Below are 11,273 nucleotides of genomic sequence, written 5' to 3'. Positions count from 1 at the left end.
TGTCGTTTCAGTGGGATCCTGGGGGCCACAATATGCAATGTAACACCCACTTCTATGACGTTATACCCATGTGAACTGTTTTTCTTCCTCATATGCCATTTTAGAAATGCATAAACATTGGTTTGGGGTTATTTTTTATGTATTCCTTGAAAAGATATTCATTGCAAAGTTTAACAGTCCCAAAAGCCAAGTTTCCAGTTTTAACAATACTTGCCTACTTTCTAGCATAAACAAAACACACACTTTGAAATTAAGATGTACAGAGTTTAATTGTATTTTAATTGTTTTAATGTATTATTTCACAATGTATTTCAATGTTAGTATTGTACTTGCGTTTTTTCAGAATTTCAAATAGATCAACTTCAAAGGTTTAATCAAAGGCCGTAGAGAGAGTTTATTAAGGAAATAAGCAGACATTATTATTGTAAAATACAGGTGTTGTTAATCTCAAATGATTGTGTTGATGAATCTAATTTTACAACACTTAAACAGTCAGCTAACTTTGTGGCTATAACTTGCCTTTCTCTCTCTCAGTCGGGGTTGAATAAACACAAGTGTCCTTTAGCACCTGTGTCAGGAGGTGGTTTGTTTGCTTGTGCAGGTTTATGACTTTTGTATGTGCATTTAATGCATATTGAGGTGAGATTCCTTTGCTGCTGTTATTATTGTTCTGCTGCTTTTGCAAAAAAAAATTTGGAATAATCTCGAATAAATGAAAGAAATAGAAATACTATTTTGAGCTACAGCAAATTCTTTCTATTAGCTAGTCGTAAATTTGTGTGCAAAAACTTAAAGTTCAGCTGCCAGATGCATGTTTTCCTTTAAAATGCATATGTGTAAGGTTTATGAAGTGCTTCAAAGTAGTCTATTTGGGTAAACTGTGTTGTGATGTGGCTGTAATATTGACAACACAGCATGTTTTTGGTACCATGACCATCTGAATAAATGTAATCTGTAGGCTACAAATGCAGACTTTAGTCCAGGTTTGGCTGCTGTTAAAACACAGACAGGCTCTAACAGTGTTCTGCAGGATAAGTGCGTATGACCTGTGTCTTTTGACCTGCAGAGTTTTTTTGCTTTAGATAAAGGGTACAGGTGTATGAGTGGCCATACAAGCAGATTACATTCTTTTAGTCAAAAAAGATAAAAAGCACAATATTAAAGACTGACTCCTATCTTACGCACTGACACATTACTGTATGTTGTTGGATTCACACCACTGTTCAAGAATGTGTTTTACTAATTAAATGACTTGCTGTCGTGTGAAACAGTTCTGCTTGGCTTTAGATTGAAGAGCTGTCTGACAGCTATGCCAAGTTAAACACTGTCAGACATGCAAAAGTAGTTGTTACGCTTCAGCGGGCAAGTAGGCAAAACATGTTCTCTGTAACCGTCTGCTAAGGTGTGCTGAATCGATTAATCTACCAAGACAAATTGCTTCACATGAATGAGTTTTGATGTAATCAGCAGTCTAACTGGGGTTTTCAACATGTATTTATCAGTAGATCTGCAATGAACAGTTGCATTGAGATTAATATGCTGATAGGAAAACACTTTGCTGAAGAAGATAGGTGGGTGTTCTTACAAAACATTATAAGGATCCTTTGTGATGATAATGTTAAGCTGCTTTTGTTAATTGTGTTAAAACATTTGGCCCTAACATTCATGAAACATTTTCTGAATGTTACCTTGAGAATGTTTTTAATTGTTGTCATGTAACACTGTGCCTTTAAAAAAAAAAAAACCTTTCTTAATTTGTCAGCTTTCCCAAATGGACTCTCACAGGCAAAAAGAAGTAATTTATTAAAAAAAAACATTCTGTCATTTCAGGTCTCAAAAGGTGTTAATGTTGCAATGTGAATGGTCTTTGTTATCTTATAACATAATCTGGGGGTGTAACAACATCCTCAGAACACCCTCTGAATGTTGCAGTTCAAAGGTTAGATTAAATCATTTTAAACTGAAAGCATCCTCAAAATGTTATTTGAGAATTTCACTTAAAGTTTTTCTTTAAAATATTATTAGAACGTTTAGAAACTGGTATCCAGTGTTTTGTGAACATTCCCTGCATTGTTAAAATGTTCCACAAGATGGTGCTATAAGACTGCATCAGTCTTCATGGTTTTTCAACCATTTGTCAGAACTGATCATTAGGTGAACACAGAAAAAATCTTCTTTTCTGACTTTACATTCGGCAGTTTAAAATTGTTTGTGCAAGTCCACTCTGTAAATTCTCTCTTACATAACACATCTTCTTGTTTTTCACTACAAATGAATGAAAACTGATCCCCTGTGGATCAAGTTTCCCACATATTGTCTCCATTTTAGAAAGATGAGCGTCAGCCAAACTCTTCTGACAGCTTGACTGCTGAAGGATCAGCGCCTGGAGAATTCTGGTAGCGGATTAAGTTGTGGGCAGAAGTTCAACTGTGTTCAGCAGGGACAAGTTTTTTCTGTGAGTGTTATCGTAACTTCCTCGGTTGCCTCATCTGACACCCTATTGCTTATTGTCTCAGTATGTTTTCTGATAGTGATTCTGATGTGATTGGTCCTAATTATCTTGTTAACTGTGTGGTTTTGATCAAATTAAATAAGATGCTACTCGTGCTATATAAACGGTTTGGGTAGGTTGAAATCTGTTTACCTGCAGGATGCTCTGACTAACCAGCACTAGAAAAACCTCCTGTGACTTGAGGACATTCCATGAGAAAGTATGTGCGAGCTTTTAAGAGTGACTTAAAAGGCACAATTTCATTAACAGAGAGACTTAGAGGATATGCTTCCCTCCCACTTTTAACAGATGAGTAATTCCCTATCATAACTGCTTCATAACTTGGGTTTTGTCACCAGTGCCTGTGAAGTTCAGAACTAATTTATGATGTTTGTAGTGTAGTAGCAGAAATTACAGTAATGATTTACATAAAAGTAGGTGACTAATGGTTCAGAGGCTACTGTGGGTGCTAAGCCTAAAATATATTGCATTTTTTAAATGAAGAATAAGAATACATTCCTCACTTTTCTGCGCTCAGTGTTGCAGAATACTATCATTCAAATCGCTGTTGCTCGGTTGTCTGATTTGTTTTGGTCTTGTATGATTTTATTTTTGATTTTCATTGCCCCACAATCCCAGACATAAGTATTTTCAGAAGAATGGTGAAGGAAATGAAGAATTTCATGCCAAAAATGTGATAATATATTGGATTTTATTTATATATTCACTTTGTCAGAATCAAAAAAGATGCTTGAAATGTGTTTGAGTACAATATTTCGCTTTAAATATAAAAGGAAAATGACCAAACTCAAAACATTATCCATCAGAAACACACAAAGAAGATCTTCGGTGACATTTACAGGGGTTTAAAGTTTTTCCGGCTCTTTGTCTTAGCTTTTCAAACAAATCAGTCAATGTGGATTGCTACCGAATCAATCAAATTAAAGAGCTCAGTGAAGCATTGCGAAAGGTTTTACAGGCTATGTGTGGCAGCTTGTCTCTGTGGGATTAGTCATGACAAAGGAGAGAGCAGGCTCTGGCTTTTGATCATCAGAGGGCAAGATGGAACAAGGGAAGTCCATTTTACTTTCACTTTTATAAACATTCAACAGTGTACCAACAGTGTTTTATAAGATTCCTCGAGTACATATAAAGTTAATTTTCTTTTTCATCAGTTGATCACAAATAGTTTATGTCAAAGATCACTGTCTCCATATGACTAGATGTAAACGTTCCAGTATTTCTTATAGCTAGATATAAATTAGATTCAGTAATTTTGCTTGAATTCTGACTGAATTTCTTGCTCTCATCAGAAAGCAACCAACACTAATGAATGTCCTTGATGTCTACTTTTTTTTTTAAAAAAACTTTTCTTTATTTCTGAAATGTCTGAATATTGTTTGCCAACATTAGTTTCTGTCAAAGCTTTTCTCTGCCGATAGCTAAGACATCTACAGGAGCACAAAAAAACAAAACAAGGTAAAACAACACATGAATCACAATTTACAGAGGATTTCTCTCTTTTTTTGGATTGTATTACAGTTGAAGTACATTCACATCATTACTGCAAGCAATACTGGCATACTGCATTATAAAATAACCCATTAAACCCAAAAACCTCGTTGAAAAATACATTTAGGTAGAAGTATTAGTAATTATTGATGCCATAACATGTAAACAGTGTTTCAGACAGTTGATTTTAACAGAATCATATAATTTTGTCCATAAAAAGTACTTTAAAGTAACGTTACTTTCCCCTTACAGAGTTAGAAAAGTAGATCAGTTGTTTTAAAAACATGAAAATTGAACCCCACTTGGAAACGGGATACACTGGTATATGGAGAAGAGGTGTTTCATTCTGATTTCTGTCTGCTCTGTTTCATCCTGTGCCAATATACCATCACACGTGTCTTCATCTTGGGAGGAGCACAAATGGGATTCTTTTGATTTTTTATGTACAGTCTGTGGATCCACAAGGAAAGGGCATTACAGTTTGACATAACAGCACCGTTAAAATGAACAAACATGTGAGCCTAAGTTCAGAGTTTGCAGAAAATGGATGACTATTGATACGATTAATAGGAAACTGTTCATTTTCACAACTTACACCAGTGCAGGGATGTCACAGGCACCGCTGCTGGTCTGCATCTCGAACCTTTCAACTTTCATCAGCGTCTTTGTTGAGACGCTCTTCTTTGTTCTGATGCAGCATTTTGGGATGCCTGCAATGTGAAACCAAGATCAAATGGAAGATGTTGAAAAGAAGAAAGTATTGATTAGCAACACTACATACTGAAATTTGCCTGTTGACTAAACTGTGTCTGCATGGAATCGGTGCTCTAACAAGAAACTTTGGAACTGCAGTTGCTGACTTTTCTTTTGAAAAGAACTAATGAGCAAAGTTGTACAATAGTGACTGCATGGTAGGGTGAAACACACAAGAAGTGTGAGTTAAAGGTTAGCATGCAGAGACAGGTTTAATCGGAATAGTTTTTGCCTCTAATACTGACATCCCACAACACATGCTTATTTAACTTTTAGAGGCTTAAAAAACATGAATATCAACTCAATAACATGTGAAAACACTTAAAATTTGTACTTCTTTGCATCACAACGATATACGGTTACCACACACCCGCACATTTACCCCCAACAACTCTAAAAATCTGAATGTACTCTAATGTGAGACCCTCCTAATAAGACAAAACTGATTCAGTGTCCTCTCAGTTCAAGCATGTGTTTGTCATGAGATGTGGGTCCTTACCTTCGGTGAACGTGATGGCCAAAGCATAGAGACAGACAATCACAAGCACAACTTTCAGGTCCATGATTGCAGCTCAACTGTGGGGAGGAAATCTGCCTTTGTCGTTTAAATACTAATGTGCATCCACACACGTGAACCCACCCGCCCTCTTTCAAGTGTGGCAAGTGTGGGAACATGCATTCAAACCAGCCAGCATCTCTTCGAATGTCACATGTAGCTGACGGCATCGGAGGTGATTAACTAGTGATGACACGTTAAGTTTACAAGTAATTATTAACAGAAATTTTACTTTCTTTTTCTTTTTTTTTTTTTTTTTACGATGACTCTTTGTTGGAGTTGCGGGTGCAGGTCGAGCTTGTGATCCAGGTGTGCTCCACTCCAGACAAGCTCCAGCACGTTTAATGACTACTCTTTTGACTGGGTCTCACTTGATTGATGGATACCGGCTGAGAGCTCTACAAGTGTCACACCCAGCGTCACGAAAGAGAGGAGACAGGTCATCCCTCACACAATTTAGGTCAAGAGAAAGCTGAAAATCTCATTTTATATTTAAAATTTTGAGACAAGTATGTGTGATTCGTGCAAAACTCAATAACAGTGTTTTAGTGTTGAATTTAGCTGTTAAGTATTGCAGTAGTTGAGTAATGAGCGTTGAGTGTCTCCACCTGAAACAGCAAACTTTTGCCCAGAAGCAAGGAGGCCGTCTTTCTCCGCAGATGAGTCAGTTCTTTAAGCACACATGCAAAAAAAAAAAAAAAAGGTTCATCAAGAGAGAAAGAGAACATCAAGAGCATTTGAAATCTCTCATTTGGCAGCTATAGGTTCACAAATACTTTTAGTGGAAAAGTTCATTGTGTGTACTGTTCAGGTGTGGCGTCCAAACTTCTGTCACATGTTGTGCAATTTATCTGAGCGTGCAACCATACAATATAATTATTAGGGAAAAAAATCCCAACAAACTGTTCCCCAGGGAAATTTTTCTGGTGCCATAAATGACAGGCTGATTTCTTGGCTGTTTATGCTGAAATGGGGAGTGTTGGTGAGGAAAAAGTGACAGTGAAAGAAAACTGTGTCTGGCTGGTGATTAGTTAGCCTCTTTCAACGTTTGATTATGAAACACTTAATACCCAGTTTAACGTAAAGCTGTCCAATCACAATGCTTTGATTTATGTTGTTTTCTTTCCCTCTTGTCTAAACCAGTTTAACAAAGACGTAATGCTCTGGTTTGACACCCTTTGACATGATAATGGATGTGGATGGATGGATTTACTTTGGTCTTTAAAACAAGCCACTGTGGTCTGGTTTGACTGCAGAGACAGCATTGTGAGAATGTTGTTCCAGTTTACAAGACTAAGACTAAAAAAAAAAAGTAATCAAGATGCGTTATCATGGAACCACATATGTAAAATTGTGGGCCCGTCTAGTAGCTGTTAAGACATTTCACAAGATAAATGAAACATCTGACCTGCTGGGGGAACTAGAGGTAAAGACCTGGGAAGGACTGCAGTCAAAAACATTCACTGTCTTGGAAGCAAAAATATTTGTACAAAATTTCATAGCGATCAATCAGATACTTATGGACATATTTCAGTCTGGACTAGAGAGGCTGACAGACCAGCTGACCACTGCTTCACTGTATTTTCTCTTTTTTGCTGCATTTCAAAATGGCTGCTTGGTTGCACTAAGTTTTGCAGAAATTGTCGGAAAATATTTCACCAGTAAATGATTAACATTAAAACAAATTTGCAAAGATGTACCCCAAATAGTGCTACTATTCCAAGTTATTTACTGTAAGTTGCCACATTATGGGTTTGAATATGTTAGATGATCTTGTTTTCGTTTACAATTTGCATCACTTCGGCCAGATAGCAACGCGATCCAGAAACCATTCCTTATACAATGTTCTATGATGAATTCTGAAATCGAAAGGAAACACAAGATGCATGTGTCAGAATTGAAACTAATTTCTGTAAAGATGAAACTCAAGCTTTCTGTAATGCCTGCCAGGTACTGAATCATTCAAATCATACAACTGTCAAACCTAGGAGATCTTTTATCTGGTTCCAGCTGGATCTGGAACACACAACACACACTAACTGTCATCACACACATTCTGTCAGCATTAGCTTTCAGTCATCGCCCACAAACGGATACGAAGACTATAATTTATTTTTGTTCATCAATACAAACTGGGCATGTTGATACACATAAGTGAAAGTTGTATGTTTTAATGAGATTAATGAACTAATTCCACATTACCATTGTCAGTTCATGTAATTGGTGCATCCACTAATGTGTGTGCCTGACTTCTCCATAAATCTTTTGTATAGTGACTGAAACTGGTTAAACCGCAATGTTTATTATGGCTGCTTTCTCAGAGGTAGTATCTGTGGTGGTTAAATACACATTCCTTTCCTTTCACTCCCACTCACCTTTTCTCACTCTCACACACAAACTCACTCGAGCAGATAAACAACTTGAGCCGAACCCATCATGAGGACAAACAACAGAAGCCTTTGGCAGTGATACATTCTGTATTATTTCTCTTATTTTCAATGTACAATATTTCTACTACACAAGAAGTGACTGCTCAAGCATTCAGCTGTTCTACATGAGTCTCTACACCAACCTCAATCTTCAATATCTGACTTATTTACAGTGCTTTCAGATAGAACTTTTAGAAACTATTTGAATTGGAGCTCTGAGGTCTGCCCTCATAGAGAATAAACTTTGTTTACAGTATGTGCATTAGTATATACAGTTTTAGAAGTGGGAACAAACATGAAATCTACTAATTTCACACCCATTATTGTGATTCTTCTCCTCCAGGATTTGTATATAAGTAGCTAATCAAAAACAAGTTGAAGATAGTTCAAACAGAAACAGAACAGCACTGCAAAAGTGGTTCAGAGACAAAGCTTGACTTGGCTTTTGTTTCAGAGTTCAGATCTTGAGGCTTATGGTGGAACGAGGATGGTCTTCATTTCTGTTACAGCTCCAGGCCCCGAGGAGTAGAGGGACGCCCACAAATACAGCATCAGTACTCATCCTGTCCTCTGGCGGCCACATGCAGCAGACGCAGCAGCAGGTCTGTAGGTGAACTCCTGGCAGAGCCGTGAGCTGGATCTGTGTTCTCTGTCTCCCCCAGGCAGTCAGAGTCCACCACACAGCCCTCTGACAGGGAGGAGAGGGGAGGAGAGGAGAGACTTCATTTACATCTTGAACAGGGATAAAGTCACACCTTATTACACCTAATAACTGCACTAAACACAAGCCAAAATCAGAGCAGACTGTACCAGAGTTGCAGCAGAGTCCTGAAGCAGCGCAGCGTCCTCCCTCAGATCCGCAGGGTCGTCCTCCTGCCTGGCAGGGAGTCAGCAGGTAGTTCTCCTCCACACAGTGAGCTGTTTCTGGGGAGCCCAGCAGGCAGCCGAGACCCTCCCCACAGCAGATACTGGGGCCGAAGCAGCGGCCCCTGTCTCCAGGGCCACAGGACATGCACTGGAAGAAAATTGAATAGATTTTAAGCAAGAGACAATTTCATTTTAATAGCACATTTGTTTTTTGTCTTGCAGCACTAACTGTCTGCTGACTGGCAACACTTTTAAAATCTAAAAGTTACTGTTTACCGTTATGCAAGAAAAACATCAAGTCATATTCCCATGTGAAAATCTACTTGGTAATAAAACATTTCTGGTTCAAAAACAGCAGCAGTTTAGCAAATTTAAGCATTAATTAGGTGGTATGATAAATATGTATAATAACACACTTTATATAATAGATTTTTGTAGCAATGATACGTTTTTGAATGCATATGAAAGAAGAGTCATCCTGTTTCGTGGATCACTGTTTAAGCCTGAAAAACTAATTATTAATTAAAGAATAGTTTTTAATTGAATTATTTCTATTGGTCAAATCACACTTCAATACAAATTCATATAGATTTCTGATATGTTCATTGTCTTGCCTTTATATTAGAAAATGTGAGAATTAGAGAATTATAAAACAATTCAAGTTAAAAATGCCAAATTTAGAACAATTTATTTTAAAAAGGAAAGAAAAAGATAATGCTATTTAGTTCTTCAAAATCTTGTAGCCATCATTTTTATTCATGTTTTATTAAAGTAAAATGACAGGATTGTTATATAAACATTTTAACTCAAACTAGTAGAATAAACCAGGTAGATTACTTGCACTATTACACTTCCAATGTTTTGTACCTAAAATTCCCTTAATGTCATACATGTCGCCTTTCTTATTTTGCATAGATAATTTAAATAGTATTTTCTGCAAATAGGAAAAAGTTTGGAAAGACTTTCCAAAAGGATTAAACAAAAATTTGTGACTTCCCGGCAGAATAAACAGGGAACACTTGTCCTCACCTGTCTGACCCCAGTCTCCGGCAGCGCTCGCTTCCCTCCTCGGGGGCAGTTCTGGATGTAGCAGGCAGAGGAAAGGGCAAGAAGTCCCAGGACGCACATGGGGAACAAGGAGTGATGCATCGCTGCTGGTTACGGAGTGAGCGCCGTGCACCTAAATGTCCTCCGCCGATGTGGTGTCCGACTGCTATCAGTCACCATTTATAAGCCGATGGACATGATCGGACAAAGCCGATTGATTCCTGACGTCAGTGTTGTACCGTCGCGCTCTTTACGCACACGCGCGGCCGAAGGCCACGGCCGTGCGCGCAGATGTGTCTGTGCATGGGATTTGTGCCATCTAACAAATCTACACGACAAAACAGCCACGACGCCACAAGATGCCTCTTCTGTATTCAGCACATGCGTCGCGTGTATGTCTAATAACTTCTTTGGAATAATTTCAGCGAGACGCACCAAAAATGGCATCTGACCGACTAATTGGAGTTTGTGAACAACTAATTAGATTTACAGCGATGATAAGGAACATTTCAAGATCATCAGGCACCGTTTAGCTGTCAAGCTGTGGACATTTTTGACTGTGCAGCATCATGACAACCTCCAGGTCACACAAATTATCCCCCAGATGCAACCTAAAAATATTAATGAGCAAAACAAGATTAGCATTTCAGATAAACATATTTTCAGCTGTGTATTGTTGCATGCTCACGATTGGATCTGCCCAATTAGCTGTTGTGATGCTGATTAACAAGTAAATGACAAATAAAAAAATGAGCAGCAGAGGCAGCAGGTTAAGGTGTGAAGGAGTTTGTTAATTAGAATCACAGCATTCAAACCTGATCCTGCAATAAATAGAAAATAAGATCTGATTAAACATTACTGTACTCTCTTAACAAGAAATAGGAAGTTTTCTCTTTCCACACACAGAGATAAGTCCTGACATCTGCCACAAATCCTGAATGATGGAATAAAAATGAAATCAGGATTTAGTCAAACTTGTACAACCTAACCAAAGTCAAATAAATGTACAGTCAGTCACTTTGACAAATAGAGGCCATGTTTAATATGAGCCCAACATTCAGCCTGATTCACTGTCATTTAAATGCTTTATTTACAACCTGTAGCTGAAAAATTGAAGCCGATGTCTTCATTGTACATGCAGAACACCCGATTCCGGTTTTTGCTTACTGAGCGGATACAGGATCACGACCTTGGTTAAGCTTAATGTCGTCAAGGAAACCAACACACAAATTATTCTGTTTTGTTATAGTGAAGCCCAATAAAGACTGTTTACCTGACTTTTCTCTGTTTAACCCTTTTGTGCGCCGTAACTCGTGCTTGTAAAGGCAATTAGGGTGAAGTGCTAAAAGGCAGAAGATGAATAGGTGGGCAGGGACACTCTGGAGGACTTGTAGCCTCTTCCATACATCCATTCTCACTGTTACACTGCTACTTAAAGGAAAACAAGAAAAAGTGGTAAAAGCAGTTACACAAAGAGGTCATATTGTTGAGCACCATCATAGAAGTACATATTAAAAAGTAGGACATGATGCGCGAGTTCCAAGAGGTTCTTATCATTACACCTTGTGCCAGCATTTATCCTCATAAGGCAAGAAAAGAGAAGAAGGTGAGGCCCAAT

General features: G+C 37.9%; 2 protein-coding genes across 4 annotated transcripts in view; both read right to left on the bottom strand.

The window, feature by feature from the left end:
* Positions 1 to 3,184: 3,184 nt before the first annotated feature.
* On the bottom strand, positions 3,185 to 5,419 carry ccl27a (chemokine (C-C motif) ligand 27a). Its single transcript, XM_051951274.1, has 3 exons — positions 5,256 to 5,419; positions 4,599 to 4,713; positions 3,185 to 4,453 (listed from the first exon to the last, which is right to left on the bottom strand). The coding sequence occupies exons 1-3, from the start codon at positions 5,317 to 5,319 to the stop codon at positions 4,345 to 4,347; spliced, it is 288 nt and encodes a 95-aa protein (XP_051807234.1). The 5' UTR covers positions 5,320 to 5,419; the 3' UTR covers positions 3,185 to 4,344.
* Positions 5,420 to 7,770: 2,351 nt separating this feature from the next.
* The window catches only part of avp (arginine vasopressin), a 57,381-nt gene continuing 53,878 nt past the window's right edge, over positions 7,771 to 11,273 (bottom strand). For 2 of the 3 annotated variants that reach the window (XM_051950280.1, XM_051950279.1), the window contains exons 3-4: positions 8,552 to 8,756; positions 7,771 to 8,429 (exon numbers count right to left, since the gene is read on the bottom strand). In XM_051950280.1, coding sequence (XP_051806240.1) covers positions 8,293 to 8,429; positions 8,552 to 8,756 — 342 coding nt within the window. In that variant the 3' untranslated portion in view covers positions 7,771 to 8,292. Of the gene's footprint in view, positions 8,430 to 8,551; positions 8,757 to 9,637; positions 9,829 to 11,273 lie in introns of those variants that run through there. The other variant, XM_022193653.2, reaches the window with a different exon arrangement.

The sequence above is a fragment of the Acanthochromis polyacanthus genome, chromosome 7 (assembly GCF_021347895.1).
Source record: "Acanthochromis polyacanthus isolate Apoly-LR-REF ecotype Palm Island chromosome 7, KAUST_Apoly_ChrSc, whole genome shotgun sequence".
NCBI lineage: Eukaryota > Metazoa > Chordata > Actinopteri > Pomacentridae > Acanthochromis > Acanthochromis polyacanthus.
This window is presented reverse-complemented; position numbering and strand designations above follow the sequence as displayed.

What these genes read in the sequence shown, in the direction of transcription:
- ccl27a (XM_051951274.1), bottom strand. Translation starts at nt 5,319, where the DNA reads ATGGACCTGAAAGTTGTGCTTGTGATTGTCTGTCTCTATGCTTTGGCC. An exon ending in GGCCATCACGTTCACCGAAG is followed by an intron (nt 4,714 to 5,255) that starts GTAAGGACCCAC and finishes TTCACATTGCAG; the next exon opens with GCATCCCAAAATGCTGCATC. An exon ending in TGTGACATCCCTGCACTGGT is followed by an intron (nt 4,454 to 4,598) that starts GTAAGTTGTGAA and finishes GTGGATCCACAG; the next exon opens with ACTGTACATAAAAAATCAAA.